At 35.7% G+C, this 21,667-nt stretch overlaps 1 protein-coding gene across 20 annotated transcripts in view; it reads right to left on the bottom strand.

The window, feature by feature from the left end:
- Nucleotides 1-21,667, bottom strand: part of Trip12 (thyroid hormone receptor interactor 12) — a 114,650-nt gene that overhangs the window by 38,404 nt on the left and 54,579 nt on the right. For all 20 annotated transcript variants that reach the window (XM_021173487.3, XM_021173845.3, XM_021173454.3 and 17 more), the window contains 9 exons: nt 15,914-15,997; nt 14,818-14,913; nt 6,861-7,009; nt 4,488-4,523; nt 4,309-4,404; nt 2,580-2,672; nt 2,053-2,214; nt 985-1,053; nt 730-895 (listed from right to left, as the gene is read on the bottom strand). In XM_021173487.3, coding sequence (XP_021029146.1) covers nt 730-895; nt 985-1,053; nt 2,053-2,214; nt 2,580-2,672; nt 4,309-4,404; nt 4,488-4,523; nt 6,861-7,009; nt 14,818-14,913; nt 15,914-15,997 — 951 coding nt within the window. The remainder of the gene's footprint in view (nt 1-729; nt 896-984; nt 1,054-2,052; nt 2,215-2,579; nt 2,673-4,308; nt 4,405-4,487; nt 4,524-6,860; nt 7,010-14,817; nt 14,914-15,913; nt 15,998-21,667) is intronic.

The following is a 21,667-nucleotide window of genomic DNA, read 5'->3' on the forward strand; positions in this document are numbered from 1 at the left end:
AACATAAGCCTATTAAACTAAGTGTAGTCAATTATTTACAAGGCAATCATTCACTAGAGTAGGGCAAAAATAACCTTACACATAGAACAAAATATGAAAATTAAAAATACAATTGTACATGTAAACAAGAAGAAATTTGTGTAAACTTTAACCATTATCTCTATGGACTTCCATCCTGAATAAACATCCTCTAGCTTACCCCATCTTCAGAATCTTTAGTTACTTTGAGGATTACTAAGTTGATTTGAATCTCTGTACCAACAGAAGCCATTCAAATATACTCATATACTTACTACTTTCATTTAAATACACTGAAATCCCATGGCCTTACTATAAGGTAAACACCCCAAGCTCACATTTCCTGTGTTGTGCCATATTTACAGGCTAACAATACAAAACAATAAAACATTCTGCCTATTAACTTTCCATTTACAGAAGAGGCTGTTGCTACTGTACATCAAGAAGAACCACCAGGCAGAAGACCGGGGAGTCCTCTCAAAATGACCGTGGACTCCCTGAAGCTTTGGAAGCCTTGAAGAGTCTCACATTCTCTGCTGGGTACCAAAGCAGAGATGGCATGTCACAGTATTTCTGACGCCCTATCATGGGCTTTATGTTTGTTTTTTCAACTTCCTTGTAGGAGTAGGGCACTGTTGGGTTTTATGTCTATAAAAGGTACATAAATAAAGGTACAAAAAGTTTGCATTTATAGAAAAAAATAGTACTTACTTTGTTTCATAAGTTGAACAGCTAATGTTGGACAGTTGGAACACATCAAAGAAAACATGCGAACCACCATAATAAACATCCCAGAACTTAAAATCGGTGGAGTCACTACCAACAATTGTTGAACATTGGTAAGTAGATCTTTGGAAGCAACCTGTTGCAGTAAGTTCTTCATGAATACAAAGAAGACAAATTATTATGCTGTGGTTTACCAATTCAACAATATGAAAAATGTATTATCAAAGACAACAGACTCACCTCCTCATGTTGAAAGTTGTCCACTAAACGTGCAAAACAAAGGCAAGTGCTTTCTACTGACTTTTTGTCCTAATTTTCACATAGAAAAATAAAGAAGTTCATTAATTTAAAATGTTAGCAACTTCGGTCACTTAACTCTTACTTTGACACTAAATTTCCATAACGTCATTAGTAGATGTGAGCTTTCAAAAAAGGAAACCCATGAAAAGTGCAGTTGGTAATATTAAAGAATAAGTACATGCAAAGGTCTGTCCAGGCATAAATGATGCACGCTCGTATTTAAGTTGAAAGCTAGCCTAGGTTAGCTTAAAGAAAGAAACAAACAAACTAGTACCCTCTATCATTATCACTACAAAAGTGTAAGGGACAAATGTGAGCCCATCAGCTTGTAAAAATCACTTCAAATATTCTGTACATCTAATTTTCACACGGTTTAAAATACTTTATAAAAGCAATTTTAAAGGAGATTCCTTTAAAAGGCGCTTCTAGTCATACAGCACTTGTAAAGTCTAAGTCTAAAAAAAACAAAACAAAACAAAAGCAAAAACAAACAAAAGCAAAAACAAACAAAAGCCTGCTTCTCTCTGGCCTCCAGACATAGCACTCACTCTCCTCTATTCAAATCTGATATGAATTCTGCTATTCAAACTGTATCACTGATGTTTTATCCTTTACATATCTACTGGCTCTCCTCCAACCCCAATACAGGTGAAATCTGTACTTTTCATTTCTATTTCTGGACAATCTCTCACTTTTAGTCATAACCTAAGCCCTCTGTTCCAAATGCCTTTTAGAGGAATATTTCTAAAAGTAAACACTGATGTCACAAAGTAACATCTTAATTAGTGCAATTATGAAGTCATTAGTTAATATCAATAAAGTTATTAAATATATAAATTATAAACCATTCAGGTTAATATGCCAAAACCTTATAAAAATGACAATTATATGTGACTGGACAACACATTTCAACAGAAACATAGGTCAGAATGCTTTGTGTTATGCACATTCAATTAGAAGAACTCAAAATTTGAAATTTTCATGTCATAGGAAACATTCGTATTTTACCTGATGAGTTAGCCTTTGGGTAAGCAATGGTAGGGAATCTGCCACAAAATGAAACTCATCTGGTGTGATACTCTGGCAGCAATTGGCTGCAATTGCTAGTGCATTTCTTTGGGCATTGATGCTGAAGAATTCTAGATACAACAAGCAATCTGCCAAACCACCCTGAAATATAGAAAACTGTTTTAAAGTGGAGAAAATAATATCCTTTATAAAAACCAACTATTAAAATGTCTAGCACAGTACTTCAGAGCAGCATGTGCATCTTACAGAGTTATAGTCAAGGAACTAGCACAATGTAGTTCAACAACAAAGAAAACACACCTTAAGCCAGGCAGTGATGGTGTACACCTTTAATCCCAGAACTTGGGAGGCAGAAGCAGGCGGATCACTGAATTTGAGGCCAGCCTGGTCTAGAGAGTGAATTCCAAGACAGCCAGGGCTACACAGAGAAACCAAAAAAACAAAACAAAACAAAACAAACAACAACAACAACAACAAAAAACCTACACTTTAGCAATAACACTTACCGCTTGTAAGATGGCTTTACTGTGTCGCCGTGACAACATCTCCAAGGCAGTCAAGGCCTGCTCTGCCACATCAATGCACTGAATAACTTGCAACTGGAAACATTAAAGTGGGTATCAAAGGTTATTATTTACAATACCTTATTTATATGAACACTGTACTTCCTCTACGTGTAATCATTTACATGACTGCCAACATGCAACCAACCAAACTAGAAAACAGTAACCCCTGAATGACACTATAAAGCATAGCTGACAGAAATCCGCCTGCCTCTGCCTCCCCTCCTGAGTGCTGGGAATAAAAGTGTGCACCACCACACCCGGCGATATTGTCTTTATTTACATTTCAAATGTTTCCTAAAATTCCACTATCCCCTCCCCAACCCACCCAGTCCCATTCCCAGTTCTGGCATTTCCCTATACTGGGGTATAGAACTTGAAATGCACAAAACAAAGAAAGAATATTAAAAGCAGTAAGGGAAAAAGGTCAAGCAACATATAAAGGCAGACCTATCAGAATTACACCTGACTTCTCCCCAGAGACTACGAAGGCCAGAAGATCCTAGGCAGATGTCATACAGATCCTAAGAGAACACAAATGCCAGTCCAGGCTACTATACCCAGCAAAACTCTCAATTACCATAGATGGAGAAACCAAGATATTCCATGACAAAAACAAATTTACACAGTATCTTTCTACAAATCCAGCCCTTCAAAGGATAATAAAAGGGAAACTTCAATACAAAAAGGGAAAGCTTGAGAAAAAGCAAAAAAGTAATCTTTCAACAAACCTAGCCACATGAACAGAATTCCAACTCTAGCAACAAAAATAACAGGAAACAATAACGACTTTTCCTTAATATGCAATAATTTTTTAACCAGTTTTAAAATTTTAAGGTATATTTCATGAGAATAATTATATTTAATCATATAAACTAAGTTTTATTGTGCATTAAAAAAAAATTGTACAACCTACCAGCCACTGATCATATGAAAATTTTCCTTTCTATACTGGTCAACTCTGTGGAGCAAAAAGCAAGACCCTTTTTCTCAAACTTCTCAGCTATCAATATAAACAACTAGTAATTCTACTATCTTGTTGCAGTTCTTTTAACTTTCACTGTTGGTACTGATCCAAGTTGTGTGTTTATGCTCTTGAAAACACGTAGTAGCACACATGGAAATGTAAGTTGACAACGTTAAAGAGTAAGTTTTCACCTTCAACTCTGTTCAAGCAGGTCTCAAATGTCTCATTTCTTATCTTTCCTTTCCCTCTTATAGGTGTTGAGACTACCAATACATGGCACTAAGCCTGTCTCTTTTATTTGGATTCACGAGATTAAAAAAAAATGGGGACATCAGGTTTACCCTGCAAGCACTATTATTACTCATTAGAACTCACCAGCCCCCAATGCAATATTTTTAGAGAAATACTTATTGTTGTTCTCTGGTGTTACTGTCTTAAATGCTACCATTAAAAAAAAAAAATCATAAAATTGCGCTTATTTTATGATTTATTAGTTTTAACTTTAAACCTTTTAAACTTTATACATGTATATGTATGTGTGTATATAAAATATAATTTTATATATAAAATAGTTTTCCTTTTAGTTTATTTTTGGAATACTGGTTAAAAACACAAACTTCAATTACATCACAGATTCAAACTCAAAAATTCAAATCTTGACTCCTCATGTGTACTTATGACAAGGTTGGGCAAAAGCATAACTACCTTTTCTAAGAAAACAGGGATAGCATCTACTACAACAGCAGATGACCGAGGGAGAGCTTCCATCATATATGTTAAGGCTCGGCAAGCATGATTCATCTAGAAAACAAGATGAGTTTGTATTCAGTAAATACTCAAAATAAAATTTAGACACACCTTTAAAAAATACATGACATACTTACAATGTCAAAATTATGTTCCATCTGCAGTAATGTTATCTGTTAAAAACATAACAAAGTATTAGGAAAATTCCTGAAATATTCCTTCTTGCACTTCACTGAAATGGAAAGACTTGTTTCTTACACCACAGATAATTAACAGCAAGACATACACCAGAAACCATTATACTTATGTCATTCATTACATGCTAAAACAAAGGTTGATAATGTTGCTCTAAGGCACCACAATTTTATAACGTGACCCAATCATTTCTGCTGCTCAAAGCCAACCATTTTCGTAGTTCTAAAATCCTTCAGAAAACGTAACTGAGGACTGACCAATTGACACATCGTTGGAAAAAGAAATGACTGCCATTTCTTGAATTAACATTAACACAGACTGAAGACCACATAAATCACGTGCATGCCCGAAAGAAATAAGTACCATTGTAGCTGCTCAGTAATCATATAATAAAATGCAATTTAAAGGAGCTGGAGAGATGGCTCAGCGGTTAAGAGCACTGACTGCTCCTCTTCTGGAGGTCCTGAGTTCAAATCCCAGCACCCACATGTTGGCTCACAACCATCTATAATGAGATCTGACACCTTCTTCTGGTGTGTCTGAAGACAGCTACAGTGTACTTATAATAATAAATACATGTTAAAAAAATGCAATTTAAAAATAGGATTGAACACATTAAAGACTATAGCTAATAAACGGCAAATTTATTGTTTGTAGGAGACTTCAGAGATTGTAGCTTTTGTGGTCAAGGAAGAAATGCAAAACAGGAAACTTTTAAATGTTCTGTATTTCAAGTAAATACCCTTCAATTAATTGTTGTTAATAACAAAACAGCATATATTCTAATATAATACCAAATTAATTTGTTTGTTCTCAGCTCTAAATTACTCCAGGTAAACAAATATGTATAATACAAGCCTTGATTGAAGACTTATATACATTTACCATCTAAATCCACTTAGAAAATACAGGGTTTTCATACTAACAGAAAAAAGCACCAAGTTTCCTAACTGAAAGATGGAAGACTGGGCAGTAGTGGCACAAACCTTTAATCCTAGCACTTGAGATGCAGAGACAGGCAGATATCTGTGAATATGAAGTCAGCCTGGACTACAAAGTTAAGTTCCAGGATAACAAGGGCTATACAGAAAGACACTTTATAGAAAACAAATCAAAAAGATGAAATCAATCAGCTGTTAACACATTCCCATATACCAAAGGGAATATGTATAACCATAAATGCCAATGTCAATTCTTAAATTTCATTTCTGTTGCTATGATACAATACCCCCCAAAAAAGCAATATAGAGAAAGGGTACATTTTAGGTAATGAGTACAGGATAAAATCCATCATTTCCAGAAAGTCAAAGCAGGGACCTGAAGCAGCTAAACAAATCAACAATGAAAACAGAAAGAAATTATTGTGTTTACATATACTTGCTTCTGTTTGGTACCATCTTCTGTTTATAGTCTAGGGGATAGTGGAGTCCTTGGTCTTACCAAATAAGTTAAAGTAACCAAGGCAACCCCAGACATGCCCCCAGGCCAAGGTGAGCCTCCTCAAGGCTCTCTTCTCAAATGTTCTGCTAGTAAAAGGCAAAAAGAACCTGCTTTATCACTAAATAGTTGCCAAACCATTCAAAAAAAAAAAAAATAGAATATGCTAAGTGATGGCTGTGTTTAATAAGACTTAACTCAGGAGCCAGGCGTAATGGCGCACGCCTTTAACCCCAGCACTAGGGAGGCAGAGGCAGGTGGATTTCTGAGTTCGAGGACAGCCTGGTCTACAGAGTGAGTTCCAGGACAGGATACACAGAGACACCCTGTCTCGAAAAACAAAAAAACAAACAAACAAAAAAAAAAGACAACTCAGAACTCCAGAAATGAAATATCAGCTTCCATACTGTGTGACTGTGACCAAATAAGACCATCTCATGCACTTCCCTAACTTCGTTTATAGCTCCTTGATATCTAAGAAGGTATAGTATTTATTTTTCAGAAATAAACTATGCTATAAATCTAATATTTATATAAACATAATGGTGTGCTGCCCAGCCTATGTAGCAAACAAGTAATCTTTCTCAACCAGGAAGATAAACCAAAGTAATCTAGTTTATTATTGCCCCAAAGATTGGGAGATTGAATAAAAGGTCTAACATGTTTTAAACCGTGAAGTATCAAAACATTACTAATGGGCTGAATAACTTTAAAACCATTTAAGTAATAGCAAGTAAGTGACTTCATCAAAAAATTAGCACAAAAAAAAAAAAAAAAAAAAAAACCTCAAGCTGGGTATGTAGCTCATTGAGAAAGAGTATATTTTTGTCCAGCATACATGTAGACAAAGTAAGTCAACAGAAGAATGGCATGCTTACCAAAGCTGGAACAACACTCTTCACAGGAAACCCTCCTAGTGTCTCCTCATTCCCCATGACCAATAACTGACACATTTCAATGACTGCCTGAAGCTGTTGACTTTCATCACTGGCTTGTAGTCCTTGAAGAAGCTGCTGGGCCTTAGAACCTTCAAGAGAAAAGAAGACATTATTTTTAACACTGAAAGAAGAAGAAATGGCTTAGCAGTTAATAATATTATTCTTCCAGAGGACTTCAATTCTGTTTCTGGCAGCCATGCCAGGCAACGTACAACCATGGATATGAATGCAACTCCAGGGAATCTAACAGCTTTTCTGTACTCCTTAGGTGTTCATATGTGTGCACAGACAGACATATGCAAAAATACTTACAAATACATGGAAAAAATGCTAATCTAAACATAAATGTTAAAATAAACACTGATGAGCTAGGAAGATGGCTAAGTAGAATTCTGAGATATTTCAAAACAAATTTTTGTCAAATAATGTAGAAATAAAAGACATAGGACAGAAAACTTTAAATAAATACCTACTTGGTAACAAAGCAAAGAGGGGACAAAGGAAAGCAAGAATGTGTCTATAAGCAAAGATAGGCCTATGACACTAACACTCAAGGGAGAATTAGCTGCATCTGCTCATCCTTAACATGACTGAAGAACTTACTTGGTGTCTGTCTGCCTTCAACTGAAACAAACTGATTTAAATTTTAGTAGCAAAACTAACCATAAACTAACAACTGGGGGGCTGGTGAGATGGCTCAGTGGGTAAGAGCACCCGACTGCTCTTCCAAAGGTCCAGAGTTCAAATCCCAGCAACCACATGGTGGCTCACAACCATCTGTAACAAGATCTGGCGTCCTCTTCCGGAGTGTCTGAAGACAGCTACAGTGTACTTACATATAATAAATAAATAAATCTTTTAAAAAAAAAAAAAAAAACTAACAACTGGTAGCTTTGCCATGAGTACACTTTCAAAGAAATGAAGGCAGTGAGTACAAAGTTGTTCAATAAAATTTCTTAACTATGGTGTCCAGGTGTCAAAGGAGTATTACATTTACTTAAATATGCACACATGGATTAAGTCGAAAACAAAAAGTGAGAAGGGGAAAGCAAAATTAAAACAGGTAGAATAATGCCTAAGACCTGAGATACTCTGTAAAAACAGCCAACCTTTGTAGCTCTAATTACATTAGCAGATGCTGTCTACCTTCAATTCCATTATGCAAATAATGAGTGAAGTGCTCAAAACTAAAGTTAATGCTGAAGGCATAGTGTTTGCCTAATATTTGAGGCTTGAGGTTCAACCTCCAGCATAGTAAACAAATAAGTAAAATCTACAAATGTGTTCTATCACTTCATGGATGCTTTCATATTCAAGACTTTAAAACTCATTTATCATTAAGTTTTGAAATATATAAAACTGGAATCAGAGCTACCTGAAAATCTCGGCAACACAATCACCTAAGGAGAGAAATGCTGGCAAATCTGCCATGCAATGAGTGTTTCATAAACATTGAGGCTGACAATCCTAAGAATCACTGAGATTGAAATTATCTAAAGATACATATAAGAAGCCTGAACTTCAGTAAGACAATGGCAATATCCTAAGTACCTAAGTCATAACCCAAGTACTAGATCAGTAGATTTGGAATATAAGATCATTTTATACTCTTAAACAATTAAATTAGGGGGCTCAATGGTAGGCACCATGTGACCAGCATGGATTAGGCCAACCTCTCACACTGAAAAGTCAGAAAGCAAATAGAATAAAAGCAGCAATCACCACACACAGCAGCACTGTTTCTCAAAGTTAAGTGTAGTTATTTTCAAAATGTGGTACAAATTAAAACTTTTTAATGTCTAGAAACTAAAGTATTATGTGTTATGCTATATATAATATTAAAAATACCCTTTTCTCAAAACAAAAACAGAAGCTGTATTACTATGTATCTAGCAAGTCATTTCAACATCATGTTAGTAACAACAGGAGACATTACTCCTATGCTTAAACCAAGTATATGGAAGAACTGTGCCACATTTTGTCACGAAGATTAAAAATATTGATTTAGGAGTAGAGAACCAATCCTGTTAATGATTGCTGTTTCAAAGTCAACATAAAGAAAAATAGTAATTAATGAATTCAGCAGCACTGAGTAAAGTACTCAGGCTGGCACTGGCAATGTAATGGATTAACTGAGGAAAATGGGAGGGTCCTATTTTGGTTCTTGTTAAGCTACCAGCAGTTTGTACTATCAGCTCAGACAGCAACTGAGATGGAAAGGAGAAACTGGAGTACTGCAATAACTAGTCTCACCCTTATCACTGTGAGGATTTCAAAAACATTCTGCATAGCTACAGACCAACACTGGAGAACGATTTTTGATTCAGAGCCAAACAGTAATTATTTTAGGCTTTGCAGGCCATATGATCTCCACTGCAGTTATCCAACTCTGACTCTGGAACTATAGTTCCAAAGTAGAAAGAACAAAACTAATAACATGGCCCTGATCCATTAGAACACTGAAATTCACTTAGTTTGAAACTTAAAATACAATGCTTCAGGGTTTTTTTCTAGTACACTTCCAAACATTCTTAGTTCTCAGGCTGCATAAAAATGAGCATACCAGTGAGATGGCCCAGCCCAAGCCTCAGAACCTACAAATTAAGTTCAATCTGTAGAGTGAGAAAAACAACTCTTGACGGCTGTCCTCTGACATCCACATAAACTCCCATGCAAACATTAAAAAAAACAAAACAAAATAAAAACTAGGTATGGTTCTGGGAAATAGTTTGTGGAACTCTAACATTTTATGTTTTGGGAAGAGAAAGAGAGAAAATAACTACCAAAAGTTATCTGGTCAGGTCTCTTTAGCTCTTTTATACAAAATGTTAGAAATATATAATAAAACAATTAATAGACTTAACTGATAAAAAATTGGAAATACAGAATTAAGAACTAGGAAAAAAAACAACTAGAATATTAATGTGACAAATAATCTAAATTCAAGCAATAGCCTGGGAAGATGGTTCATCAATACACGAGCTCAATTGCCCCAACACTACCAACAAAGGGGGTAGGGGAAGTAGAATTTCAACATAGAAATCTGAAATAATCAATGAATTGCCTAGAACTGAAAAACACAGTATTACAAATCAACTCACTACAGAGTAAGTGGGGATTGCAGCAAACAACTTTTAGAAAAATAAAACTGATGTTAGGCACAGCGACACTAAGTTCGAGGCCAGCCTGGACTACACAGAGAACAACCTAAACACATATACTCTCCCTCCACCTCACGATCACAATCCCCACCCCCATCTCCAACCCCACAAACAAAGAATATCCTAAAACAAAAAGGATACAAAAGTCAAATGAAAAGCTTAGTGAAGATAAAACTATAGTAATCAGAAAGAAACAAAGTGCTTATTGAGAATATTATGTCTAAGAAAATTTCAAAACACAAGGATTCCTCAAGCAAAAACAGAAATGATTACTGGTCACTCTTAACTCCTATCAAGTATGACCCTTCAGCTGGAAGTAAATCTTGTAAGCAGAAATAGAAAAATAACAGTTTTATATTACTTAAAACTGTTACATTAAAACAATTGTTGTGTTATCAAAACTCTAACAAATGTCTGATAAAACAGAGGAGGTCAGGAACTAAACTACTGCAATTCTTGCAACTGTTTGGAATATGACAAAATATTAAAACAAAGCAAGCAACAATAAACAAAAGCTATGTGTAATAATTTCTAGAGTAACCATTAAAACAGACAATAGCAGAGAAAAAATTAAAATACAAGATTAATATCAAATTGTAAGTCAATAATTCTCACAATTCTCACCTAAGTTTTGTAAAAGCCCCAAAATGTGACACACTATCCTAGTGTTTCACATAAGTGTGAATACAAGGCAGTGGGAATTTACAGTAGCTAACAAAACTTTGTATACATCTAACATTTGACTGAACCCTGTTTTCATAGGAAAGCAGGAATCTCTGTCAATATGCCCAATTTAAGACAAGCGGGAATACAAATTGGCTAAATTTGGATCATTTTCTCATACTATAAAGCAACTTTCAAAAAGGCTCAGAATGCCAGATTCAAGGCCAGTCTGCACTATAACATAAGGTATAAATTAAGCTAAGCCAGTGAAGGCTGTTTTAAAAATATTTATCTTAAAAATTTGAATGTAGTCAAGGTTATGGCTATGCCCTGTTGTTAATCACTGCACCTCTGAGACCCTATATAAAAAAAACAAACAAACAAAAGATTACAAAGTAACCACAAAAAGATCCCATAATCAAATGGGACATTGTAAACATCAATTAAAACCACTGAAACTGTCATTTAATAACTGGAACAAGTGAAAATGCACTGTTTACAATGAAATGTATCCCCAGCCACAACCACATCTCCTAAAAGAAAAAAAAAAAAAAATAAAACCTTATAAACTAAGAGGATGCAAAAACCACTATCTTTTAAATTAGGCAAATAATCTCAACTATCCTACATAATCAAACAAAAGTGAAAAGTCATCTTTTTTATGTATTTTCCCTAATTATTTAATAGTTTGATATAAAATGCTACCACCTTGTAATTGTTATTACCTTGACATTTGAGTTTTTACAGTTTGTCAGGAGACAACCAGAAATTATACAATTCTTTGTATCTGTGTTTATATTTCTAAGTTTCTATTCATGAATGCAACAGAGTATGCCTGTGCAGGCATGCCACGGCATGCATATGGAAGTCAGAAGACAACTTACAGAAATCAGTTCTCTCCTTCCACTATGTAGGTTCCAAGCATCAAACTCATGGATCATGAGCTGCTTCTGGACATGTCACCAGTACTACAATCATTACAATAAAAAAAAAAAAATGCTAGCATTTTGAGTGATTATTTCTCATTGGGGTGGGGGTGGGGGATATCAAATCCAGGTATAGAGATGTGAACTTAAGAACACTTGCTCTTTAAGATCAGATTTGATTCCCAGAATTCTCAACAATCAAATGGAGACTTAACTACAGCTCCACTGGTTATATGACACCCTCTTGAGCCTTCTGAAGGCACTGCATGCACATGGTACATATATATATATGTATATGTATATATACACATACGTGCAGGCAGGCAAAACACTCATATATATATAAATAAATTTTAAAACAATTTCAAATGTGAAGCAGCCACTAAAAGTAGCTGAATATTGTAGAATATCTTAACAGAAATTTGATGCTAGATATTATTAATAAACATGGTAACAATAACCTAATTGTGTATTTGTATTAACAAATTGCTTATATAATTAAGTTTTATTTTTTAATGTTAGTAATTCAGTTCAAACTACCACAAGGAATAATATGATTTAGCATAAGACTAAGAACTAGAGAGATGGATCAGCAGTTAAAAACTATCACTGATCATTCAAAGGACCCAAGTTCACTTTTTAACATCCACACCAGGCAGCACAATTACTTATAACACCAGCTCTATGGGATCCATCTCCTTTGCTGGCTTCTGAGCCCCACCCCATCACATAAACACATATGCATACACATGCACAAGGACAGGCAACATACCACAAATACGATACAGAGGATATGGAGCAGGATATGGGGCTAGATACAGCTCCATGTTTAACAGCACTGACTTGTATTTCAGATGAGCCAAGTTCAATTCCTAACACCCTCATGGTGGCCCAAAACCTTCTGTAACTTCAGTTCCAGAAGATCTGATGTCCTCTTCTGACCTCAGTAGGCACCAGATATACAAAGGGTACACAGACATACATGCAAGCAAAGCACTCAGAAATAATAAAAATTAGTAAGGCATGCAAGCATTACACCAGCTAAATATGGGATTTCAATGTCAACAAACTTACAAAGCCCTGACACAACTTTTCGTCCCAATCTTCAACTTAATGAAATGGCAAAATAAAGTTTGTTTATTTAAAGAACAAAAACAAAAACAAGAAGCATATTAACTGACAGCAATATATGAATCCATGTTAAAATAAAATTTAAAATGCTTTTAGGATAGTAATATTTGATAAACATAATCACACTATTATCTTCAGCTTTTTAAATGACCTTGCTTATTTTTAGATATAAGTTAAAATATATGCAGATGCCCATTAGCTTTCAGTGTGAAGGAAAAGACTAGGGATATAAATGAAGCAGTACCTGCTGAGGACTGTTAAGCTCTCAACTATGGTCTGGGGCTGTATTTAATTTTTATCCTAATCATGCCATTCCCCGCCTCCAAACTATAAAATGTTTTCTCATCATTCAACCTTGTAGCTAGCCTACCAGGGCACTCCATGGCTTGGTAGATGTGCACACTTTTGGGGTTTTAAAATCTATCACATCCACACTTCCCCTGTGGATGCTCTACTTTCTAAACATGAAAATTCAGCCCCCATCCGATGTAGTATACATTCTTTCCTTTGGCTCTATGTACTATGTACTATGAAATCTTCATGTCTCTGCAGTTTCTCTAAACAGACTTCCTCTCTTTCCCTAATGGCCTCCATTCTTACTACTTTCCTTCTCTGCCATTTTTAACATATTGTATTACCTGTGTCCAAAGTAGCTCCATGTAGAAAACAACTCTGCTTAATTATTAGTATAATATCAGGATCTAGTAAATGGTAGCAAATAAATAAAAGAGTTCTTAGGAATGCAGGTATTGTATAGTGTCCACCTATGAATCCAGTAAATGGGAGGCCCAAGGACCCAGAATTGTAATGAAGTTTGGATGCTCACAGAATTATCAAAAAGGAAACTTGCTAACAGGGTGTGTTACACTGAGGTGTAGAAAAACAAAAACACGAGCCGGGCATGGTGGCTCATGCCTTTAATCCCAGCATTCGGGAGGCAGAGGCAGGCGGATTTCTGAGTTTGAGGCCAGCCTGGTCTACAAAAGTCTACAAAGTGAGTTCCAGGACAGCCAGGGCTATACAGAGAAACCCTGTCTTGAAAAACAAAAGAAAGAAAAACAAAAACATAACTGTTTAAGTTTTCTTGCTATTAAGCTAGAAATGGGTTGTTGTATTTGCTTGGGGGTGGGGAAAGCACACCAGAGGTAAGCTTCAGATATAGAAATATAAAATGTAATGTGTGGCGGGGGGGAGGCGAGAGACACGGAGATGGTTTCTCTATGTAATTAGTTTTGGCTGTCCTCAAACTCAATTTGTAGACTGTCTCTGCTTCCCAAGTCTGGATTAAAGGTATGCATCATCACACCTGGCTTATATATAATGTAATGTTTTAACTACAAAATAAAATAGGAGCAAGGAAGATGGCTTAGCAAATAGAGATGTTTGCTATAGAAGTCGAATAACCATATATAGTTAGTGAGGACTAATTATAAAGTAGCCCTCTGACCTCCACATACTTGTCCTAGCATGTACACACACATACACACACGCACACTTGCGTGCACACACACACAAATACCATCAATGCTTGATGGGATGCATCAGTCAGCTACCAAGCTGACCAAAGTTATAGAAAAATTACTAAATGCAAGTCAAACACTAACTGGACTTATAGGACAATATTTCAGTTATAAATCAAGACTATGTATTAGTCAGTGTTAGGTCAACCATGAATGGCTCTGGGTTATAATTAATCTGATAGTCTGGTGAGAAGTAATGCTGCTGAGAAATCTTCCTATCAGGTTTATGTTAACACTATCTTATGGGATGAAATTTGTGACACCATAAAAAGATTTGAACAAAAATAGGTACAGTCAGATGATATAACTACAAACCTAAATTCTAAGTAACTTTTAAAATACTTAATATGGATTTTTATAATTTCAGACGGGTAGTCAAAAATAAAAGTATAGAAGGAAACCTAAAAGATACTAAATTATATACCAACAAATAACCAATAAGAATAACACATAACTAATTATTAAGAGAATTAAAAATTGCAAAATATTCACTTACTAGCTCCGCTTCCAATTGTTCTATGGAAAAGTTGTGACATCCGAGGCCCGAGAGGACCAAATAGGTGAGGAGGAAGACCCCTGGCCTCTAACAAAGCTAAAGGGGAAAAAAAGGGCAATAATTGAGTTGATTTAAAGTAATTGATCTTCCCCTAAAAATGTCAAGGAACTGATTCATCTCACACAATTGAGTTAGCACAACGTTACTTTGCACTATGAATTTTACAAGAAATTACATTAAATTTCTAAAACATTATACATACACAAATTTAATTAGTTATTATAAGTTAAAACACCTCCATGCCATTTCTAAAAATGAAGTTTTAGAGAGAATTTAAAACGAATACAGATAAGAACTACTGAAGAAAATCATAAAGTATTTTAGGTAAGCCTTGCCTCATTTTCTTACTGACATTACTTCCCAGAAAGATTTTGGTCACCCTGACCAGAAGCATGAAAATCATAAACCACTTTTACCAGTTGCAAAGAAAAGCTATGTTCGTAAGTGGTATCATGGGGAAGCTTTTATAAATACTTGCTATTTATCTCAGAAACTTTAAAGTAATGTGAAACTTTCACATAATGTCTCTTGCAACCCCTTACATTGGGAGTATATTAAAATCTATCATCTGAGATAGAAGTACAAACCCACCTAATTCATACATGAAGTGCATGTAATAAAAGATTGACAACATTAAAAAAGAGAAAACCAACTAGAGTTTACAAAAGAACATGGGGTGTAGGGAAAACCCACCCTGTTAGATTTATGTTTTTAAATACTAGAGAACAACAACATATTGAGGTGCTTCGTAATTTATTACTAAAGCCAATCATACATGTAATCATGTGAAGATTTTTGAACAACTATGAGGCTTTGCTTGGTTAAACAGTAAAAATGAAGACACAGACAGGTCATCTCTGAGCCCAAAGCGTCAAGTTAAGAAATTAAAAAAAGATTTTTTTTCCCAGAAGGTGCAGGTATACCTAGAATTCCTAGACAATATTCAGAGACTATAAATAAACTGAGTTCAAGTCAAGAATAGGACTATCTGCAGCCTGTAGTAATCATTTCTTGCAAACTCAATGGCTGTCTTTACCTTGTAATCGTCCCATCTCAGAATCATCCGATTCACTCTCCCCAGAGGTGGTCATGCCAACAGCCCCTGCAACAGAACTAGAGGCTTGGGGAGAGGGGGAAGGTAAGGATTAGGAGGAGCATTTAATCTTTTATGTCTGGCTTACCTTAAAGAAAAACCAAAGCTTTACAGACTATAATACGTTAAATCTCTCTTCCTACACACTCAACCATTCTACAACTCCCTGCCATATAAAATTCAGGAGCAAAGGAAGAGCTCAGCACAGTTATATAAACATAAATTTGCAACCTTCATGCCCTTGAAATAGCTTTGTCCTGGATTCCCTCTCTACAATTAGTCAATCAAGTCAGGCTGTTATTTAAGAAATGTAAATAATCATTTATTTTCTCTAGCTGCAAGAGTGTGAAAAGATCATATACAATCTTCCTTTTGAAATGAAATACTGAAGACACACATTACAACTAACACACAAGTGCAAAGAAGTGCTATGAAGTATGAAAAAGGGAAGCTAAGATGCCAAAAGTTAAAGTAGAATGAAGAAGCAGAAGGATTCCACTACACAAACCATAGATGAGCCAAAACAGAAACAAAACCAGTTTAAGTTAACAGCATCAGATATTATAAAGCTAACCAAAGGAGAAGAAACTAGTAGTATGCTAAATCGCTAAGTATATGCTTAGACCTATACAGCTTCACACATAGGTTGTTCTACATATAATCACATCATTAGCAATACACAGCCTACTTACTAAATAATGACAGAATGGAAGGCAAAAAGACAGAGGTCTTTAATAGACATAAATTTTGAAAGCTCTTCTGAGCTGGGCATGATGGCAAGCTCATCATCACCATAGGAAAGACAGACAGACAGTCAGGCAGGCAGACACACACAGAGCGAGAGCGAGAGAGCGAGAGCGAGAGAGCAAGCGAGAGAGAGAGAGAGAGAGTGAGAGAGAGCGAGAGAGACTGGAGAGAGAGAGAGAGAGAGAGAGAGAGAGAGAGAGAGAGAGAGACTGGAGAGAGAGAGAGAGAGACTGGAGAGAGCGCTCAGGTAAAATGCACTGACTGCCCTTCTAGAGGTCCCAAGTTCAATTCCCAACAACCAGCTGGTGGCTCCTAACTGTCATTAATGGAATCCAATGTCCTCTTCTGGTGTGTCTAAAGTCAGTGACAGTGTACTCGTACACATAAAAAATATATAAATCATAAAAGCAAAAGATGCCAATGAGCCAGCCACCAATTCTACATTTTAGAAATGTTGTATACATTTATTCATGCATACTTTCTTATTGTGTATAGTGTAAAGGATAAAGCCTTTGAGATTAAAAAAAGATGATAAAAAAAGACTAAACAAACTGCACTATACAAAAGCTACTTTTGAGACAGCATTAAGGTGCTTACATGCTGAATTGTCAACATGTTTGTTTACAGAGATTCTTCATGCACAGGAAAAAAATTAAGCCTTCATCACTTAAGTGTTCATGCCAGCTAGGAATCAGGTTAGAACCCAGACAGCAAGGTTTCACTCCTATTCTCTGAAGTAAACACACCCCTCAGCTGGAATTTTAAATTCAGTTATAGTTATTATACCAATGTCCTATAAACAAGTAATAGTATTTTAGGTACTAATTAAGACCTGTTAAAGTGGCTTGAATAGTATGGAGAAAGCAAACACAAAATTAAACATAAAATACCCAAGAATCTATAATGATTAAAGGATAGCTATATTTCTGATAAATTTCAAAATAAATACCAATTACATTTCCACAAAGACTTTAATCAAGAAATACAATTTGTGAAACATAATTAAGAGAGGCCTGTTTAGTGATAGAGGACTCCCAGATAATGAGGCAGGCCTTAGTAAAATCCTCATGGACAGACAAAACAGACCAAAAGGATGTTGACAATTCTATTCTAAATGAGAGCACCATTGACGCCCCCAAAACCACTCTATAAAAAGGGATAGGGCCAGGCGTGGTGGTGCATACCTTTAATCCCAAAACTTGGGAGGCAGAGGCAGGCAAATTTCTGAGTTCAAGGCCAACCTGGTCTACAGAGTGAGTTCCAGGACAACCAGGACTACAGAGAAACCCTGTCTGGAAAAAAAAAAAAAAAAAAAAAAGGGGGGGGGGGGATAGGTACTCTGCTTTTGCAAAAGGGTAAGTTGCCAACTGTCACAAAAAATTTGCTACCACTCAAGACAAAGTGAACTTTTTGCCTGCCCTTTTATGAGTGGGGGGCAGTTGGGCGTGGTGGCGCACACCTTTAATTCCAGCACTCGGGAGGCAGAGGCAGGCGGATTTCTGAGTTTGAGGCCAGACTGGTCTACACCTGAGTTTCAGAACAGCCAGGGCTATACAGAGAAACCCTGTCTCAAAAAAAACTATATATATATATATATATATATGTGTGTGTGTGTGTGTATATATATATATATATGTAAATTAAATTAAATTAAATTAAATAAATGAGTGGGGGCCAATGGAGGACATCAGGTTTCTCCATCTACTGGTACCTGGCTTACTCCCAAAATAGTGTCTCTCACTGTATATTGCCTTAGGCCAGTACTGGGATCTATAAACAGAAAAGGTGAAGCCCAGCTTTTGACAGAGGTACTGGGGATCTCCACTAGCTAGAGCTCTTATGCAGTGAGTCCCTCCACAGCCCTGGGCAACTCTTTCAAAGTCTGAAACAGTTGTCCAGTGAAGTTACATTTACATACTGTTTTATAAAATTAGGTATTCAGATCAGTATAGGCTTTAAGCTAACTATTAATCAAGTTAGAGAGACAGTTGTTTTGTGAAATGTAATTAACCAACAGCTGTCAAGTCAAAAACTTTTTTCATGGTACACACCTTTTCTGTACTCTATAGTCAAATATATGACTATCAACATAGACAGTCAAAACCCAGATTTTATATTAGAAATACAAAACATTTTTAAAAAGGAATTCTATTTTAGAATGCCAAGTTTATAAACACTTTAACCTTTTACCATGGAAAGATAAAACATTATAAGGCTTATAGAATGATTTTCACTTGCCAGAAATTGCTAAGTAGCATTAGCATATGTGTAGGTAAAGGGGCAATAGGAAGATCTATATGTCATAAAATTTTGTACTAAGACAAAAAGAGCACAGTTGTTCTTTACTGTGCATTCCATCATCTGGTAATACAGCCCTAACATAATTTGTAGTATTAAAAAAATGTAATCAGGAAAAGAAAAGCCGGTAGTGGTGGCCCACGCCGGTAGGATTTGCTGAAGGAGGCAGAGGCAGGAGGATCATGAGTTCGAGGCCAGCCTAGGCTACATTTTGGGCTGGAGAGATGGCTCAGTGGGTAAGAGCACCCGACTGCTCTTCCGAAGGTCCAGAGTTCAAATCCCAGCAACCACATGGTGGCTCACAACCATCTGTAACGAGATCTGACGCCCTCTTCTGGGGTGTCTGAAGACAGCTACAGTGTATTTACATATAAAATATAAATAAATAAATCTTTAAAAAAAAAAAAAGAGGAAAAGAAAAGCATTAAAAACCAGGTACATTCCAGATGGTGGTAGCACATGCCTTTAATCCCAGCACTCCAGGAGGCAGAGAGGCACGTAGATCTCTGTGAGTTTAAGGCTAGCCTCGTTTATAGACCAAATTACAGGACAGACAGCAAAAGAAACCCTGTCTTGAAAAATTAGAAAAGGAAAGCTGGGTACTGGTATTGTAGCTTCCACCTTTAGTTCCAACACTTAGGAGAGGAGACAGGGGAAGCTCTGTCAGAAGCCAGAGTGGTCTACATAAGGACTACCAGCTAGCCAACAATACACAGTGAGAACCTATCTTTCATTCTCTATAAAACTGTATCCTCTTTATACACTTTTAACTTCAAAACAAAGTAAAACCAAAAACACTGCAACAAACAACGCCCAAACCCACTTTTTGGTGATGGTGGGGTTTTCCTGCTTTAAGACATCAACAGAGTAGAAGAAAACAACCACCAGACATCAGCAAACAGCCAGGTACAGCCATGTTAAAAACAAAACTAGCTGCTTTCTAGGATATGACCCTGATCATTTCTGGAAGTTAGGAATTCTTAATATAAAATGTGAATGCCAAAACATGCCTATTTTTCCTTGTCATTTCACTGTTCTGAAAGAAGTCTTCTACCAACTACAGATATCACTATTCAAGAGACTGACTTCAAAAAGTAGTTGAAATGACCACAAATAAGTCCTCTATAAGTCCTCTATGCAAATTTAAGTCTGTATTTTACAGGTAGAGAAAATTTTTCCCAGAAATTTTCCCAGCACATTTTCCCTGAAGTATTTTACAGCCAGAGGAATTTGTACTATCCATAAAAGACCCCACCACAAAGCATATTAAACCCAAATGCTCCTCTAACAACAGTTAACACCATGTGTATCATCTGCAAAAGTCAACATCCCACAAGTATCTATTTACTGATTTTAAATGTGAATGACAATAAATCGTACTATATTCCCTTGAAGCATTTATCCTCAATAATATATTGAAGATCAAATTCCCTTACCCTATTCTCCTTTTAAACCTTGGAATGTTATCCATACAAATTAAATTCTTTTAATACTTAGGGAGAAGACAATGGTGTACCATGTACTTGGTTTCTAAGACCTGTATTGAAAGGTCATGCATTTTAGCTTGGAATTCTGGGAAAGCTTAACCAATGTGTGCCTCAGTTTTCCCTCATTTATAAAATGGCAGTAACAGAACTCACACCTCAGCAGGTTGTTTTCAATATCCAATAGGAATGTGTGGGAAATGTTTAAAGCCACATCTGCAGAGTGAACAGGTGTTGCTGTAATTACTGTAACTATCAACTTTAACAATATATTCAGAAATTCCATTCCTGTCACTCATTTGAGAATTGGCCTCACACTTCCATATTCCAACTTGAAATAAATAATGAAAGGGTAGAAAGTACTGGGAAGGAGAAGTTGTGTATTTTCAACAGCCTTAATGAGCCTGCAAATGGATAGTTTGTATTCTTCCAAATATTTACCAATTAACTATTAAGAAAAAGATTTTTAAAATTTCATTTCCAATAGAAGAGATGCTACAAATCCACTAATTTTTTTTTCAAAAATTACGATATAGAAATTACTTCAAAATTAAACTAAGCTAAGCAGAGTACAGTAACTGTAGGTAACCAGACCTTTCCAGCAAACTAGGATTTATGACCAGCCATAGGTATGAGAGAAAAGTACTGTATATCCTAATATTAAATCACACTACATGAAAGTGCTTTGTTCATTAGTTCATTATGCTCTGCAACTAAACTTGATGTGGCGTGATTGTAGAAATACACATTCACAATGATAAACTACAGTATTTTTTTCTGCTTAGAGCAATTTTACATTAGATTTTAAAATTCACTTTGCCACAGTTTTGGTAATGGGAACAGATACTTAAAGCAAAAAGAAGAAAAATACATGCTTTTTTTTTGGCAATCCAAGATATCAAATAAGCCCATAAAAATCTAAATATTACTAAAGTAGCTTCAGAACAAAACAAATTTTTAGGGCTTATAAAATGCTAAGATCTACATGCTTAGAAAGCAATTCAAGCACATCTTAACTTTTTATTATGAATTTAAATTCAATGAAGCAATCATTAGTCAACTCTAAGCAATATATAAAAACCTTAAATGGAAAATTTATACCTTACTATAAATCCCTCTGAAAGTAGTACATGTATGGACTGCTTGAGAATTTAAATCTAACAACAAA

The sequence above is a fragment of the Mus caroli genome, unplaced genomic scaffold (assembly GCF_978045245.1).
Source record: "Mus caroli unplaced genomic scaffold, Mus_caroli_1 scaffold_1, whole genome shotgun sequence".
Lineage (NCBI taxonomy): Eukaryota > Metazoa > Chordata > Mammalia > Rodentia > Muridae > Mus > Mus caroli.